The sequence below is a fragment of the Urocitellus parryii genome, chromosome 5 (genome assembly GCF_045843805.1).
Source record: "Urocitellus parryii isolate mUroPar1 chromosome 5, mUroPar1.hap1, whole genome shotgun sequence".
NCBI classification, from domain to species: domain Eukaryota; kingdom Metazoa; phylum Chordata; class Mammalia; order Rodentia; family Sciuridae; genus Urocitellus; species Urocitellus parryii.
The window spans coordinates 98,201,025-98,220,377 of record NC_135535.1 but is presented as its reverse complement, the minus strand read 5'-3'; the positions used below and the strand labels follow the sequence as shown (position 1 = coordinate 98,220,377).

Genomic DNA, 19,353 nt, shown 5'->3' with positions numbered 1-19,353 from the left:
TTTTCAATCAAGGTGACACTAGAAACAAGGATAATTCTCAAACTTCTCATCCATACAGCAAAATGATAAGTCATCCCTGAGAGATAAACAGCAACTGCATTCATTCCCATCAATGTTGTATGGGGTATATTTATTATTTTTATGGGGTATATTTAAACAAGGTTAAAGTGTCTTTTTTAATTTTTTATTTGTGACAAGTTTTGCAGGCTGACTGTACCAAATGCAAGTCATTGAAAGGAGTTAACCATAATTTTACACACACACACAAACACATTTCTACTTAGGTTCTCAAGTACTGAAAATACCATAGTACTTTAAGACAAGAAAATTCTTGTAAGAAAATAAATAAAACTGAGAAGACTCAGAGACCCCAACATCAGTGACATCTTGAGACTTTCAATGGTCCAGTCCACCTGTTGTAACATCCTTTCTAAAATAAACATTGTTGCCCTATCCTTATTTCCTATCACTGAGAAAAGAAGCAACATATGCCACCTTTGTGGACATTGCACTGGGCCATTTATAGAATTTCCCTAAAGGCTGATGGTTTCAAGTGGACCCAGAGCAAGAGAGGACTCTACCAGTGGTGCAGACTGCAATCCAAGATGCTCTGCCCATTGAGTATGATGATTTAGCAGATCAAACCTGATGGAGGGATTTGTGGTGATCAAGGCCACTGTGTGTCTCTAAAGCACTCACAGGGAAAGAGGAGATACACTCCTACTGAATTGCTGCAAGGCCATCCCCTCTTCAGCACAGGAGTACCCTGCATCTGAGAACAAAAATGCAAGAGCAGAGCATTAAAACAAGCATAGGTCCCCCTCAGTATGTCCCTCTTGTGACTATACAAGTCATAACATTTATAAAGCCAGCCACTATTGCAGGGCACGATCTCACTGAGTGGCACAAGGGGTGAACTGTTTTGAAGACAAAATTGTGTGGTTTCTCAGATTCCCTAATTATACTTAATATCTTGGTTGGCATCCTGTGTGATCCAGATTATTATCCCCTTATGCATTTGAAAGTGATCTCCATACTCTCAGCATCAGATCTTGGTTTACAAACGGTCCTCAGAGGGCTGGATGATTTAAGGCAAAAAAACAGAGATGATGATACTGGTAAGATAAACTCTGGCCTATGGAAAATAGAAGAGAGCTGAGAAAAATCAATAACTGTTCCTCTCTCTTTTCCTTTGATAAGGATAAATCTGGTTCCCCTTGAACTCCCCTGGAAAAGTCCTGGGGGCCAAGTGCTCACATGTGCTGACCATCATGCTGCCTCTCAGCTCCTGGTGAAGAAGCCACCAGCAGAGTCACACACCAAGTCACATGGCTTCACTCCTTCTTGTGGCTCAGTTTCCACGTGTCCTCCACATTGCTGCACCGGCCTTCCTTCTCAGATAAATGACACTGCCTTAATTCCATTCACTAAGGTTTTGGAATCCCCAAGCTAGGCTATTCATTGAGTTGTTTAATTTTTGTTTGTTCCCTTGGTGAGTTTACAACATGGTAGTATTTATTTAAAAAAAAAACACTTGTTTAGAAAGGATATTGTATATTAAATTATTATTTTAGGTCAGAACCAGGATGCTAAATATGCTTTAAAACTGAAGTGTTGTTTTTGTGGAAAAATAGCTTACTAGAAAACATCATCATGATAGTATATCCTTCACAATAAAAGTATACATATATACTTATAGTGAACTTCTATGTGTTTTTTAAAACTTCCATTTTGTGATAAGAACCATTTAACTTGATTTTCAAGCTTATCTTCACAAACCTAACATAGCTTCATCAAGGGCAAATTCTGCAATATTTTCCCTATTATACAATAGGGAATTGTACAATAGTTATGTTTTTACTATCAGCATATCTCAGATAAGCAATTTGGGTAATCCTGTAACCAAAACATAAAGCCAGGATCAAAAAACCAAGCAACCCCTGATTTTGTTTTCATTGTTATTTAATCCTGATAAAATTCATTCATTCATTAATTTCTTCAGCTGAATGCCATTTTTGATGAATTATTCTATGCGCTGACTTGTAGGTCCTAGAAATCAACAGCAAACAACATAGATCTCATCTCTGCTCCCATGGTACCTGCATTGCACCAGGGAAATGAATGATAACGAAATAAATAGATTATGGAGAATGGTGACTTGATGAACCATGGTCTTTGACTGCCTTGGCTGTGCTTTAGCCTGGGAATTTTCTGTGCAAAGGTGCATAATGAGATTTCCCAGGAGCTATGGTAATGTCCTACCTGAGGAAATTCTATGTAAAGATACCATACAATAATAGTCTTGACCTTGAGCCCAGACACCAACCACTGGGGATAGAATCTTGAGCATAAGAAGATAACAACAATAACTTGCAAGCTCTGTAAACTTCAAGCCTGACTGATTTGAAGAAAATTTCCCACAAATAACTTTTCAATGATAAAACTTACGTAATAAACATATTGTGCTATCTCTGGGTCACTGCTCCTCCATCAGAGGTCAGTGTCCCACTGACCCCAGATTTCTCTTTGTAAATGTTTGTGTGACTTTCCTGGTCCCCCGTCACCCCTAGCCAGTTTCTAGGGTTCAGCTGTGCAGGTCATGGCAAACAGATAAACAGATGTGGACATGATCTATCGGAAGGTTTAACCACTTTGTTAAATTTTTATTACACTTAAAATTAGCATAGTCACATAGAACTCAGTTGTTAAATAAGGTTATACATTTCCTAATAATAGAACTTGCTATTAATAAAATTGTCAACATATTCTTGTTTCTGCATTTTACACAAGCTTATAAGAAACTAGATCTTAAAGTAAACCCCTATAATTATTATATGGATTTCATAGGTGATATTTTAATATTTTCAGAAAAATTCACTGAGTTATTACTACAATAACTTTATGCCATTATTTAAATGAGTACTTTTATGATATTAAAGATTATAATATTCTCATAATAAATTGAAACGCATTTTAAGAATGAAGGATAGTGGTATAATGAATTCTATTACATGTAATTATATAACACCAATAAAAAATAATTTATAGTGGCCGAAAAGTACCTTAAACAAAAACTGACATTTAAAATCAAATCTTGGTCTCAAGAAGGTCTTCCTTTACTGAGGAACTGAAAGAAATGCCTTTCTAATGGCAAATGAAAATGTGAGACTGCTTTGAAACCAGGTCATGATCAAGGTCTTTTCTTCTTAATTCCCATTATAGAAATAATCTTTTTCTGAGCTTTTCTTGTGTTTGTATTAAAACTAATATTCTTCAGTACTGTATTTGGTATACATAACAAAAATTGACTCAGAATATATTCACCACTCTTCATTTATTATATTCATATTTTTACAGTGATTTTACTATCTACTAAGAATAAATTCATAATCTTTTATATTTTTAATAAGAATTTATGATTAAATAAATCTATCTCAAAAAAGCTAAAATATGCTTTAAATGTGATAGTTTTTGCATCCAATAAAGTAGGAGATTCAAACAGAGGAATCTAAACTCACTCTAATACATAAGTGTGGTTCATGTTGCAAGAAAAAATGCTGTGATTGCCCTACAAGTGATGACATTACATAATGCAGAAAATAAATCATAAATTCTTCCAGTGGAGGATAACCCAATGCATGTATGTTAAACAGACATAATCTCATGATTCTAAAAAATTCTCCTATCATTTTTTGCCTAACTATGTTACCTTCTAAAAAATTTTAAAGGTATGTTATTGTGAATCTTTCCTGTATGCCATAGACACAGAGAACATACACATTCATGTATCCTTTTATTTAATAATCTTAGATAAAATTTTGGGCATATGTTTTTATAAATTATTCAAAAACATTGTATTGTTCAATTTTTTATTGCTATGATCAAAATACTTGACATTAACAACTTAAAAGAGGAACGCTATATTTTGGTCAATAGTTTCAGAAGTTTCAGTTCATGGTCAGCTAGCTCCAAGTCAGAAACATCCTGTGGAAGGATGTGCTGAAGAAAAGATGCTCATTTCATGGCAGCAGGGAAACAGAGAAAGAGGAACAGCCAAGGAGATGAACTCTTCCAGGGCACATCCCCAGTGACAGATCTCTTCCCACAAGGTCCCACCTCCCAGTAGTCCATTTCATTATCAACAGATTAATCCACTGATGAGGTCAGAGCTTTCATGATCTAATCACTTCCCCAAATCCCTGCCTCTGAACATTACTTAATTGGGGACCAAGCTTCAATACAGGATACATTGGGAACTTTCTAGGTCCAAACCATAATACTCTATCCTTTTACCCAAAGGCTCATACACATCTCACAAAACAAAACGCTTTCAGTCCATCTCCAAGTGTTCCCAGAGTCTTATCATTTCCAGTATTGTTCAAAAGTTTGAGCCCAATGTTTCCAAGAGACTCAAAGGAGACTCTTAGCTTGAGTCCCTATAAAAATAAAAAAATAAAGTCAGATACTTACAACATGTAGTGGTACAGAGCAAACATTCCCATTCCAAAAAAACAGGAGTAGACGTCTAGAAAGAAGAGATAGCATGAAAACACAGCAGGAAAAACATTAAATTCTGTGGCTCCACATCTAGCATCTGGGGCACATGGTAGCAAGATGTGCATCCCAAAGAGTGGTCAGTTTTGTCCCCTGTGATCTTGTTGGTTTCAGCCCACATGGCCTCTGTCCTGAGCTAGTTCTGCTTACTGCTTGTAGCTTTCCTTGGCATCTCTAACTTCTTGGAAGTATCTCTAACTTCTTGGCATCTCCATTGTAGCTTCAGCTTCATCATCAAAACTGTACACATTGTCCTCTCCACAGAGTGCGGCCTGCAGGAACACAGACCCTGCCATACATTGCCTTTTCCCCAAGGCCTTCTGGTGGAATTTTCCATATCCCCATAACTCTTGTATTCTTTATTCCTGCAAAACCAGCACTGTGTGAAGGGTGCCAAGTTCTGCTGAGACTGTAGTTTTCAGTCCCCATTTGACCATGGCTGCAGTGGCTCTGATTGCCTTTTTGGCTGAACATGGTCAAATGAATCCTGAGAAACAACATCCTGGACAGCCCGGTAGGACCAGTGCTCCTTAGGCCTTCCTTCGCAAAGGATTGTCTTTCAAAGGAGTTTTTCATTTTTACTCATTGAACCTGTGGTGGGCAGGGTCTTGGTGATGTCTGAGAGGCCCTCAAGACAACTTTTGTATTGTTTCCATGCAAAGTATTTGGCTTCTCTTTAATAGAGTTCATCTCTGCAGCAACCCTATCTTCCTTGGCCCCAATTTTGCATATGCTTTTCTAACCAAAGATTTTCAAATCTTTCTGCCCTGTCTTTACTTCCAGTTCTTACAGTAAATCTGGTTAAATGAACTGGGGGAACAAGTGCATGGAGTAATGCATACATGGCACACGTTAAGGGCATCTGAGTGGCAGGCCACTCCCCTCATGCTAGGTGCCCGAGCAGCAGGTTGCTTACCCCATAGGCACAGCCCTGGGCATGAGACCATGTGTTGCAGTACCATGGCCCACTCCTCAATTGGTCACTGCAAGGACAATTAGCAGAAACTGCATTGGTGGCTGCCTGTAATCTGCTTAGCTACTGCCTCAGTATATATACATGGTAACTGCGCAATAAAATCAGACCTGCTTCTTGCTTGGTCTCCAGAGGTCTTGATTAGTGACTCCGCAGCCACACTCCTCTACCCTGTTCTGTAAACCTCCTCTCTGGATGAGAGACAGCCCACACAATCAACCAGTATCACCACGCCAACGCCTGAATGTCATGACCTTGAAATTTTCTCCACCAGATTAATCAGTGTTACCCCAAATCTAAGGGCACGGGCAAAATGTCAACAAGTTGTTAGCCAGAAGGTAACATTTTACCTCTAATCCAATTCCCAGTACAGTCCTCATTCCCACCTGAAACCTCAGATGCACAGCCTTTTGGTCTGCAGACCTGTCAGCATTCAAGTCTTCTGAGTTCACACCAGAATTGCCCATTAACCTCTGCTTATAGCATGCTAGGGCTTTCCTACCTCCATCACCAAATATTTCCAAACTTCTCCCACAAACCAATACCAAAGGATTTTGAACCACATGGTCAGGTATAGCCACAGAAATGACCCCACTCCTGCCACCAACTATTTGTGTTAGTTTGTCATCATTATGATCAAAATATCTGACAGAAACAACTCAAAGAAAGAAAGGTTATTGTTGTCTCATGGTTTCACAGGTTTCAGTCAGCTGGCTCCAAGGCGGACACACCAGAGTGCAAGGGATTGACAGAAGTAAGCTGTTAGATCAGGGCAGCTGGGAAGCAAAAAAAGAGGGAGAGGAAGAGGCTGGAGAGAAGATAACCCCTTCCAAAGCAAGTCCCCAGTGCCCTACTTTGTTCAACTGGGTCCCACCTCCCAGTAGTCCATCTAGCTCTCAGTGAATTAATTAACCCCTCAAAATCTAATTACTCCCCAAATCCCCATCTCTGAATATGTTTGTACTGGGGACCAAGCTTTAAATGTATGAGACTTTGGAAGACATTTCAGATCCAAACCATTACAGACCCACATGCTGTAAAAGAGGGTAGCAAGCATAATGTTACAGACTCCATCAATTTGTTTTTTGCTAGATTTCACCACATGTACTTATTGTTGATCTGTGGATTGGAAAGTTTCTGTGCTTTCAACAAGCCCCTTGCCTGCCACAGAACCAAGAGAAAGCCCTGTTTCAACTTCTTGTTTCTACCACTAACAACGAATGAAAAGTTTGAAGGAAAAAAAAAAAGAAGAAGAAAGAAAAGTTTGAAGGATAGATGATGCTAGTAACCTGGATGAGCAAGAGAATGGATTTAGTCCACAATGTTGGAATTCCAAAATGATATGTTTACAGAAAGTCACATGTCAAATGCCAAGAGGAAGAACACCACAGTTTGCAAGGCCTCCATGTGGACCTAGGTGCTGGGATCTTGGTATCATATGGCTTGGAACTACATCTTCCTGAGATGTTTGCAGTGTTTAGATTAATAGCAAAAAAAAATCAGTTAAGTAATAAGGGGTGTAAAGTTTCTAGGGTGAATATGGTCATATTTGAAAGGGTTGCATTGTTCCTCATTTCTTTTATAGTCATTCATCTACATGGTCTCTTCAATGCTTACAAATGTAAGATTTTTTTTAAGCCAACATTCTCAAAATAATCTCTGGAATGACTCTCTTATTTCTTCTTTTTAGGTTAAGAAAAATTATGTTGGAGAAACTGGCCATATCAACTAAATAAAATATGAAATACGCTGAGGCTATTAGTAAGCCAGTTGCCAAAATGGCTGATTATCACACTGACAACCACAACAATAATTCTTACTTGTCCATCGTATGTTCCTAGGTTGATCACAAGTTTTGCTTTTTGATGTCATAGGTTTATTTTATTTTATTTATTTTTAATGTTCTTATGAATGCATTATAGTTATACATAATAATATGTATAATTTTGACATAATCAAAAATGCATGGAATATATTTTTTTTCCTTTTCAGTCTCTTGTACTTCCTGTTTCCCCCCTTTCCTCCCTCCCCCTATTCCATTTCTTCTACTACACTGGTTCCTTCTATTTATTTACTTTTTTAATTGGCCCTTTATACATAGACATAAAGGCAGAATTGACTGTGGTATACTGACATATATACATAGCATAATTTGGTCAATTCCATTCCATAGTTACTCCCTTTACCCATACGTTCTCTCTCCCCTCAATCCCTGTCCTCTACTCCACTTATCTCCCTTCTATTTTCATGAGATTCTTACGTCTTTTTTTCCTGTATTTCACTCTAGCCTCTACACATTATAGAAAATATTTGACCCTTGATTTTCTGAGTCTGGCTTATGTCACTTAACATTATGTTCTCCGTTTTTATACATTTACTAGCAAATGACATAATTTCAATCTTCTTTATGGTTGAGTATATCAATATGGCAAGAGCAGAGAGAATTAGCTCAGCTCCTTGAGAAAAATTTAGTCATCCAACCCAGTAACTGAAGTTAATTGTACTATGAAAATATAGACAAAAGTTCCAACAACTTCTTCCATTAATTGGATGGAAATGATGCTCAGTAGAAAATGTATTAAGTGCGGTGGCTGAAAGTCACAACTAATACACTTATTGTTTTGAAGCAGGATGGGATGCTAAAGGATGAGTCAGTGGTGTTTTCATGGAAAATGTTGTTAGACCCATAACAGTTCAAAATAACTCCTATCTATTTAATTTATTTCCTTGACACAGGCTGGAATCTTTCATAGCATGCATTGAGGAAAAGCTGAGTTCTCATTTGCTAGCTTGCAAATGAAGACTTATTCTCTTTCATGATTTTGCAGCTTTCTCCCTTGTCTATCTTTACATAATTCGGGTTCATCCAATTTGAATGTCAGCTAGTAAAATTTTGAATTTTAATTTTAAAACCTAACACATAGAATATGCCAGAAATGCCTAAATTGATAAGTAAACCTTAGCCATGTGAGATAATTTGAATAGTTCATTATCACTAAGGGTTTATTTTAAAACATTGGATCTACATAGGAAAGTTTAAAACTTCCCTAGCTTTTACTCAGAGCCCCAATGAAAGCGAGTCCTCCCTCCAACTAAGTACTAAGAACTAGTACTGACACATAGCATTAGTGTTCACAAGTCGTAAACATAGCCACATACATTGACCACCACCACCCACACCTTTCATTTGGTTTCTAAACAAGTTCTAAGAAAATAAAACACATGGATCATTATCCTGTAATTTTCAAAATAGGTCTCAGAGATTTAAATCCTCTTCCCTCACTGTCAGGCTTCTTAGACCATAATCTTTATCAAGCATGCCTCTCACACTTATGCCTTTTATACAAGTGCTTACTCCTGACACTATTTAATATTTTAATGTTCCATAACTAAAATATTAAGGTATATTATAGACATTCCTGATACCCACTTTGACTTTCCTTGGAATTATCTTGCACACAAATATTGGGACACAATAGCTACCTTGGGGAAACTGATTCTATCCCCCCAAGTACATGCTATCTATCTACTTTTATTCAGTTATTTTAGTTGTTTTTTTTAGTTCAAGTTAATAAATGTCTCAATAAAATATGGTGGATGAGACTTATTTATAGGCACCTTTCTTTTTCTTTCTTTCTTTTGCTTGTTGTTGTTGTTGTTGTTGTTGTTGTTGTTATCATGAAAAAGTCCAGTTTCAAATATCATATTCTACTTATGTAGTACTGGTGCATGGTTATACCTTAATATTATGATTGGTCATTTTCCTATGCTTACTTATTATGCTCAATAAAGTTACTGATTATTTCTTTGTGGATTATGTTGGATTATTCATAGGAAAACACAATGTATTTGTTTGGGAAATAAATCTGCTTTGTCATTTGCATTCAAATTGTCATGAGGTTTTTTATATATTTTCTCATTTTATTCTCTAATAATTGTAGCATAAAACAACTCTTAATTCTGGAATCAGTAAAAGATTATACATTTCACTATTAAGCATAATGTTTGTGTAAAGATGTAGTATGATTCATTTATTGTGTTATGACTTCCTTCCACTTATGGCTCAATTGAAATTTTGCTTATATAACATTTCAAAATCTATTAGGGGTCAGGTGCAAATAGAAGCCAGATCACATTCAAATTTGAGCAGGAAAGTTTAACATAAAGAATGATTAACTACAACAGCATGATGGAGAGTAACAAGAGATTGACAAGAAAGAAGATGACTCCACAGAATATAAAAACTTCTGACTGAAAGAATAAGCACCCCTAGGGCAAACATGTGGCAACCCACAAGGAGCCTACAGTGTTCCTATGTGTGTGTGGGTGTGTGTGTGTGCACACGTGCGCGCACACACACACACCATCCCAAGGTTAAGAGCAAGACTCCAATCAGGACAACGCAGCCATGGTCCACCCAGCAGAGCCACCATAAATGGTTGGAAATGTGCTTTCTAGACCTTTCCAGCATTCTACCTTGTGGGTGCTAGAAAAGCTGCTCTTAGATAGATGTCTTGCCAGTGTTACTGTCTGTGAAAACATTTGAGGGGCTACTAGGAAAAGCTGCTGACAGTTGGGTTCTATGGTCCACCATCCACCCCGGGACAAGTGTGGTGAAGCTGTCCATGCTTTGAATCCAAGAAAGAAATATTTACATTTTTTCTGAATATTATACTTTTGGCAAGTAAGTATCCCTAATTTTTGTTTTTCTCTGGGCTAAAATTGGGTTTCTAATACTGTATATACTTATTGTCCATTAATTGGTTTTTCAAAAGAGTCCTTTGGTATATAATACATGTACATTTTATTTTAGTTTTCTGTGTCATTGATTTCTTCTTTAGCTATTACAGTCTTCTGTATCAGATCTGTGTATTCAAACAACTGGGGATTGTTAATAATCATTAAAAACAATCTTATCACTACTGATTATGTACAGATATTTTTCTTATCATTATTTCCTAAATGAGTCAGTATAACAACTATTTACATAGCATTTACATTGTTTTAGGGATTATGAACAATTTAGAGATAATCGGCTATGTGTAGGAGGATTGTGGAGTTTAAATGCAAATACTATTCCAACTTTCATAAAGGAGTGAGCATCCACTTATCTCAGTGGCCATGAGGCATGCTAGAACCAATCCCCTGCAGATGCTAAAAGGTGCCTGTATATGTAGATTGTGACATATTTAAAAATGCAGCCTGAGGAATCATATTGCTTGTGCCAACACTTCATTTTTTATTTACTACTTGTGCAACCTTAGGATAAGTCTTTAATCTCTTCATTATGGAGAGCCATCCATGGGCTGTATGTGGACCACATTAGCACCAAAGTCAGTGAGGGGATAGGTTTGGCATTGGAAACTTCGTGTGGCACCCCCACAGGGATTGACCACCTGATGCAGGTGAACATGGCCCTCAGCTCTAACAAAGGTCCCACACAGCATGGGAGATGGGGTAACCTGCTGAAGCCGCTCAGCCCCTCTGAGATGGGCATAACCTGCTAACATGCCAATCAACCTGCTGACTGCAAGACATCAGGAAGCAAGACTCACCCCTGAAACCTTATCCCTGCCTTTGATTTATCCCCTTAAATAAACCAGGGAACCATATTCTAATTGTCTAGCTTCAGCTTCTATGTGGACTGGACCTATCAGGCGCTCCAAGTTCTCTTTAAAACTATTCTTTCTGACTCTTTGTCTTTTGTTCTTCACTAATTATTCTAGACTTATTTCTTAGATGGCTTCTTGCTTGGCAGGAAGAAGAACACCCTGTTGAGGCACCAGACACCTCCACGTACTTTGTCCTTAAATTTCCTTATACTTCAAAGAGCAATCAGTATTCTCAGCATTCAACACCATAATACGTGTGTGTGGAGCACTGAGCGTAGTTGTCTGTTCAAAATAAAGCTAAGTAAATATTAGTCTACTTCCTCCTCATTTCTTTCTACATTTCTACATCATTCTACCCATTCATCTTTTCAACATTGTTTCTACTAAATAAATTTATATTTATGAATTTTCCAGATTTATCTGAAACTTTCAAACTTCAGTCTAGGTGTTGCTGTCCTTATCATTCACATGTAAATTTGTGAATGATACTAATGAGTTGTTTTTTGAGTTCACAGAATTAGAGTATAATGTCCTTTCCAATTTATATAATAATATTGCTTATTAAAATATTATTATAAGTGTTACTGTTCATAATAATATTGTTTATTATTGAAAGTAGTACTAAGAAAATATATTCTGTGTAAGCGTCACTCTGAAATATTTTGAGGTTTTTTTTTTTTTCTTTTTGGTTCTATTAAGATCTATGTTGGCAAAAGTTAAAGATTTTTTGGCATGTTGTGTATTCTTTGTAGGTAAGGAATTCTGCATTTATTTATTAGATTAATCATAGTTGAATTATTTGCATCCTCTTTTTATTTTACTTTTTGTTATCAATGGATATTTATTTATTTACTTATTTGTTTATATGCAATGCTGAGATTCAAACCAGTGCCTCACACATGCTAAGCAAGAGCTTTACCACTGAGCTACAGCCACAACCCTGCATTCTCTTTATAATTACTAATTCTGCTTGACCCATCAGCTTATGAAATGTTTACATAGATTCAGTTTTCTCTATTTTTAAAATTTTGATACACTTTTCTTGGTGGTATATATTTAAAGCACCCATGACCCTAATTATTATCTTATTAATTATTCTTCCCTTTATTATGTAAAGAGCTCTCCTTAAATATTGATACATTCCACCAAAATAACTATTTCATTTGATAAAGTATTGCTCCAACAACTTTTATTTGTTTGGGGTGTTAGTACACAAATCAGCCTCATATTATGAAGCTAAATAAATTGTAAAAACTTTGTGTTTTAATTAGATAAAAGTTTATCTTCCATTAACAAAGTTGTTCAGAAATTAGGTTTTGGACACGAACATTCACAGCATAACACTGGGTCTCAGTCAATAACCAAAAATTGAAAAATAGATATTGGAAAGCATCTAATAATACTCTGACCATTTATTTTTCTATATGTTTAGAAAATAATTTCAACCACTTTTTATTTATATATTTTAGGTATAAGTCTTGCATACAAGATCCACTAATGAAATAGAAACATAAAATTTATAAATGTAGAAAAATAAGATATTGTATTATATAAAATATAATTGTATTATATAAAGTATGTAATGATGAGCACATAGTTATGATAAAATATATGTGTCAAAATAATTGTAGTATTTCTTCTTTTTAATGATTAACATAATTCATTTAGGGATTTCTGATAATATAGGACTCATTTCTAATCTAATAATCATTGTTTGTCTTGCTTTTTCTTTTCTTTTCTAACTCTCCTTGTCTGCTTTGTCTTATATTGATGGCAAGCTTTTTTTTATAGTTATCTATTTAGCAATTTACTTAGAATTTTTAATATTTTTAATTAGTATATACTTGTTAATATACACAACACTTTTCTTTCTAATCATGTCTGAATTAGATAATTATCCCTTTTCGATCTTGGCAAAGGCCTCTCCTTGTATTAAAATTCCCATGCACTAGTCCCCTCTTCCAAGACATGTCATGTAGATATCTTTGTTTTTAAAACAACTTTACTAAAAAATAAGTTATGAAGGAAATAACTGAATATAATTGCATATGCAAATCATTTCCTATAGAATCTTAATAATTTAATATTTGCTTTAAATTAAAAGATCCAACAATTGTTTTCTCTGTATATTTAGCATTGCATTTGTACAACATGACTCATTTTTCCCTCCTTTTTTAAATTTTTGTAATTAAAATTATTTAAATGATAAAATTAAACAAAATACCACAACAAAATACCAAAGACTGGGTGGCTTAAACAACAGAAATGTATTTCTTCACAGTCTGGAGGCTGGGTTTCCAATATTTACAAGCCAGCAGTGGTTCTGGTGAAGCCTCTCTTGCTGGCTGGTTGGCAGGCCACCTTCTCACATGTCTTGTTCTCTGTAAGTTCATTGCCCTCTGTTCCTCATATCTCTTCTTTTCCCAGAAAGTCACCAGACTTAGTGAATTTGGGTTACCTTTATAACCCCCTTTCCCTTAATGATGCCCATAAATGCCCTGTCTAAAAACAGGGCTTCAACAGTGGATTTGGGACCTAACAAACCAGTTCATCACACTCCTTCTGATGTACATCCATTAGGAGAGCATTTTCACTGAGGAGGTGCTTTTTAATATGAAATTATGTTAATAATGCCTGAGGACATACATTAAGCCAAGAATTTATAATTTTAATTACATTCCTATCCACTTTGAAAATGTGAATCACTTGTCTTCTAGCATGTGATTTTTTTAAAAAGATTTATCATGTGATTCACATTAGTTATGTTCTGCTTTATGCATTACCTGTCATTACTATGTAAATATTCTGAATTTCATTTTGTCTCTAATATTCTGAATTTCACTTTGCAAATTTATTAATGATACCTAGAAATGTAACTATTTACATGAGATTCCATTGCATACAGAATTAACATACTAGAAGTCAAGCCACTTTTTTTGGTCAGAGGAAAGGGAAACGAATGATGATCTTAATAAAATAAAACACATTTGATGCTTTTAGCACAGGTTTTATCAGAAAATATAAGAAGAGAAAGCTTCTCTCTGAAGATGATTTTAAAAGGCATTTATCTCAAAGTTTAAGTCAGTTTTTCACTTTTAAGTAAAACAATAGGAAACTCTATTTATAGAAATGTCAGTTATCACCACAACTATTTAATATTCTGAATGTTTGAGCCATTTCATGATGCAGACAGCACCAAAGGAAAAAAATTATAAAATATTGGAGAGAAGAAGTAAAATAGTCATTATAAGTAATTATATGCAGATGATATGATAGTCTATTTGCAGACACCAGGAGAATGATATTAAAACACAAAGCACATCTGACAGTTCAGAAAGGCAGCTGGGTTCTAATTAGCAGACATACAAAAACTAGTACTCTACATTTGGTGTACATGTTAACAGGGAACAAATATCATAGAAAAAATTAAGAACATTTAATATGGGCACAAAATTTCACATTATTTTACAAGATTTTTTTTCCACCAAATTCCATATGTGACTATGAACATCTCTTGCTATTGATGCTTCATCTAAATTTGGGGTGAGCTCCCTCTGCTGGAGTTATAAACACTCTGCTACCATCTTCACACACTACTGGACTAGTCTTTTAACATCTTGGAACCTCAGTTATCTCAAATGAAAAATAATATTACATATGTGTTCGTCCTAATAGATAAAAGATATTCATGTTACCGGCTATATAAATATTACAATATCCTCTTTTTACTAGCTATTACAGAAGCCCACTTTTTATTTCATAGCATGTTTCTCATTAGAATGTTTCCAAAAGATACATCAAAAGGATATTCACGGTATAATTTTTCCACAAATAAATAAATGAATTAACTATATTAGAAAGATTTAAAACAATCCCACACACAAAACCAGGAGTGTTAAAAGATTTCTTTATGAGAATAAACCAGAGTAAGGAATTCTTCATTCCTAACTGTAACCAAGATTATATCCTACTAAAGATTAAACAACACTTGAAACAGTGTATATGACCACCTTTCCCTCTTTTTATCTCCACTCTTGTAACTAATTTATCCCAAATTTTTCGTATATTTTATAAATTTCTTCAGTTTTCTTGTTTATCTTTCATTTCTGGCATATAATAAGTACTAATAGCATGTAAATATAACAAAAAAATTATGGTAATTATAATTGTGTTGGCCACCCTAAAGTAACTCTAAATTTCTATTCCTATGACAATATGGTTGTTTTCTACCCCCCCCCCAAAAAAATAAACAGCTACATAATGACATGAAGTATAATAAAAACATCAACTTTCCAATGTGATATTTGGTTAAACAATTACCAGGAGCCATGATATAGAATCTTTGTGCATTAAAATTTAAATAGCCAACGTTGGAGAATACAACACATTTCCAAATGTGAATTGTACATTCCTAATAATGATAAATATATCCCAAAAATTCTCAAACTTGATAATGTAGATAGAAAATAGGAAGAGAGAAGCCTAATATGTCTCAGGAATTGTTTTTTAAATTTGTCAATTGGGTCTTACATTTAAAATGATAGATCTAGTGCATCTGATTTACAAAAGGCCATATTTTATATTTTTTCTGATATTTTAGACATACTCTTACACTAGAAATATTTCTATGTGTACAAATTATAAAGTTCAATTTTTAGTAGTGTTGTCTCACATGTATACATACATATCTTTTTATTTTCCTTTTTTATACTCAGAAAAAGGTTAGTAGTATACAATATTCATATTTTGTTACTATAAATATCTCATGTTTTAAGTTGTCTGCATTGATAGATATCTGTGTACATGTCTATTTAGATACGTGTATGAATATATGCCTATATATAATGTATATGGCAAAGATTAAAATGTGTTAGAACAGTACTTATTCCAAACATACTTTCATAAAATTCACAAGGTTACATATTACAGAAGATATTTGAAAGTATAAGTTCATAAATACAGGAATTTCTTGTGCTCTGATTTTTCTCTGGAATATACAAGATGATCCTTGACGTGGTCTAGGGACCCCGTGGCTCCACATCTTTGAACCGGCACCTCAGCCACCACAGCACCGAAAGACAGGCCTTTTTCAATTTCCTGTTTCCCACAATCAGGACATATGAGTGGCCTGAAGGAAAAGCAATTCCAGCAGTTTGGCAAAATGAAATGATCAGACTTTTGTCCAGCAACTCAGAGCTCCAAACTTTTACAAGAAATGACAGGAAATATGTGGTATAAAGTAGCAAGAAGGCGATCACATTTTTTAAGGCTTTCACGTGGATCGTGGTGCTGGTGTCCCTGAGCTCCCTGGCATTGTGCTGCATCTTCTTCAGATGTTTCCAGAGAGAGAAAATTAGCAGGAGAAAGGTTGTCACAGACACAGTAAATGGTATGAATGTGAACATAGTGTTGGTGAATAAAAAAAGTGGGGAAAATACTGAAGGATTCCGTGAACTATAATGAAAAGTCCTATTTCCTTTATATCTGTCAATCCAGACATCAAGGTATGTGTTCAACAGCACAATATTTAAAAACAAGAGGAACAAAGATATCAGCAGTGTCACTGAAACCACCTTTTCAATTCTCCACTTCAGATAGAGAAAAATTGAGTTAGAAAAATTGGCTATCTTAAGAAAATAAAAAATGCAAAGGCTTGTAGCAAGCCAGATGCTGAAATGATTCATTGTTGTCCAGGTAAAATAAATACTTTTTAAACTTTCTCCAGTCCTTGATTGAACTGGGTAAAGCACAGATACCCACCAATTTAAGAATGCTAAACAGAGTACACCAATTCTGGAGAGTGCCAAAGCAGTGAGGATTTGATCAGCTAAAGAGATCTTTCTTCTCTTGACCCAGTCCACACAGTTCACCAGTACTATGAATCCATTTCCTAAATTCCCAATTATGAATTCCACACTTAAGATGACTGACAATGTGTTCTGGGTGACACTACTCATTGTCTGAAATGCCCCCAATGTCTAATATCACTGCTGAAGAATACTTATTGAATTCTTCTGAAATGTCATGTACACTTGATTCTCAAAAACTCAGTAATATTCTCCCTGTTAAGAACTCACCTAGATAATGTCAAATCAGGAAATGACTGTTTTCATGATTTTCTTCATGAAAATCTTGCATTTTCTCTTACAATCCAACTGAGTGTATCCAGATACTGTGCTTCACATAGAGTGGCCCAGAGGCTTTTCTGTTTCATGATGAAGGAAACTCTGAACTCCTGTATGCTAACAGATAATTATTTGCATTGTTTTGATTTTTTTCCTTGTCTACATATTTTAATTTGGCTATTTGAGTTCTGAACAAGTAACATTGCAAAATTCTAATCTCTGTATATGGAAGGCATCAAGCATCTGAAATTCTATAAGGTGCTTACTAAGCCCTGAAGTTCTTTAAATGCTAAAATGAGGTCTGTACCGTGAGCTATTTACACTTGTCCAAAACTCTTCCTACAAACTCTACTACCTACTAATCTCACATTATTTCTCCAAAATTCAGTATGGACAATAATATTTATCATTTTAATTTTTACCAAGGCAGGTGTGCACTCACAGACACACATACTCTTGCATAAACACACATTTATTTAGACCTAAATCTCCTTTATTTTGTTATCATTAAAACTTCATCCCGGGGTTTCATAAATTGACTTCCAGACCACTCATGTAAAATCGAATCAAGCCTTTATTGAAACACACCAGTGGTGACTGACCAGAACATAAAGTTGTTCCCCTGATCAGCCCCAAACAATTGCAAGGGTGCTTCTTATAAGCCTGAAAAATTCAAAAGGGATGTTTGGGGGTCCAGCCAATGCAACTAAGCCAAGTTACAAAAGCAGGAGAGTGCAGTCAGGCGGAGGGACACTTAGCCAATCACAATTAACCAAGTCACCCCAGTTCCAGAAACAGAGTCCTGTAACGCTAGTTACAGAAACAGTGCCCCATTAGGTAGTTCCATATTCTTAAAGGTTTCTATAGCAAAAGGAAAGGGACATCTTGCCCTGACCATGACCTTTCTACTTGGCATGGTTTATTTTTACAAAATGGAGTTACTAAACAAAATGGAATCACTTTGTGTCACGGGGGGGGGGGGGGCAAAATTGTGATGTATGCAGTCGAGGGGAGAAATAAAGGATGTCCAGTGCTTCTGCCCCTTTCAGTGTTTTATTCACTCAAATTACTCAATTACTCAATACAGTTTCACTCTACAGGTTCTTAATCAAAAAAAAAATGACAATCCTTAATGCTAGGCACTGCAATAGACATAATTAATTCACAGCAAACAATTCTAGATGAATTCTAAACACTGAAAAACACACTTAATCATGACAGTCTAATGACAGACATTCCCTCTGCAGGCTAAGTTCCAAAGTCTTAAGCCTTAGGCTTTATGTCCAGCAGATGCACCCTCACTCAGACCTTGGTGACCAGGTCCAGAACCAAGGCAGCTTTTCCTGGTGTGGAGTGGATGACCATTGAGGGTCGTAGGGAGAAGTTGCGGCTCTCACCAAGGCCCAGATGAGGTGGTAGAGTTTGAGAGCGTTGAGGATCATGCAGAGGCTCAGGAAATGATGACAAGTGACGGGATGTCAGGTCCTCATCAGGCTCTCCAGCTAGAGTGCATCCTTGTTTCGGCTGGCTGAATCCCTGTTCATTTGCTCTATTATTTATACTAAATTTGGGGGCTTTTTGACTCCCCTTTCAATCCTTATCAGCTACCACCAGATATCTCAGTGATATCATTTACCCTGGGGTCAGAAACATCTGGTCTGATGGTCTCCACCCTGATCTTCTCACCTTTCCCTCTTATCAGGGGAGGACAGCCTGCCAGGGGCTTCACTCTATTTGAGTGAGGGGAAGTAACTTGTTTGAGGTTGTACTGGAGAGCTGTGTGGTTGTGCCTGGTGAAACTGCAGGTTTCAAACTGGAGTTTTTAAAATGGAGTTGCTTAGGCTCAGGACTAAGGCCATCCTAACACTTTGGCTTGACTATCACAATTTCACTTCAGTAACTTAGATTACTCAATCAACATTACTATGAATCTCTCTCTTGCTTAGTACTATAACAGTGCTTAAAATCTCTAAAAGTGTTTACATTCCTGAATGTTTAAAATGCTTTTTAGTATATTTTACAGAGCATTAAGAGTGAATATTTAGTAAACTTGAACTGTTTCATCTGTGCATATGAAAATAGGTAGTAA

The 19,353-nt window shown here is 35.8% G+C and overlaps 1 protein-coding gene across 1 annotated transcript; it reads right to left on the bottom strand.

Annotated features, from left to right (window-relative positions):
• Positions 1–16,157: 16,157 nt before the first annotated feature.
• LOC113199220 (taste receptor type 2 member 14-like) lies at positions 16,158–17,096 on the bottom strand. The gene has a single exon (XM_026412095.2). The coding sequence runs from the start codon at positions 17,094–17,096 to the stop codon at positions 16,158–16,160; it is 939 nt and encodes a 312-aa protein (XP_026267880.2).
• Between the last annotated feature and the right edge of the window lie 2,257 nt (positions 17,097–19,353).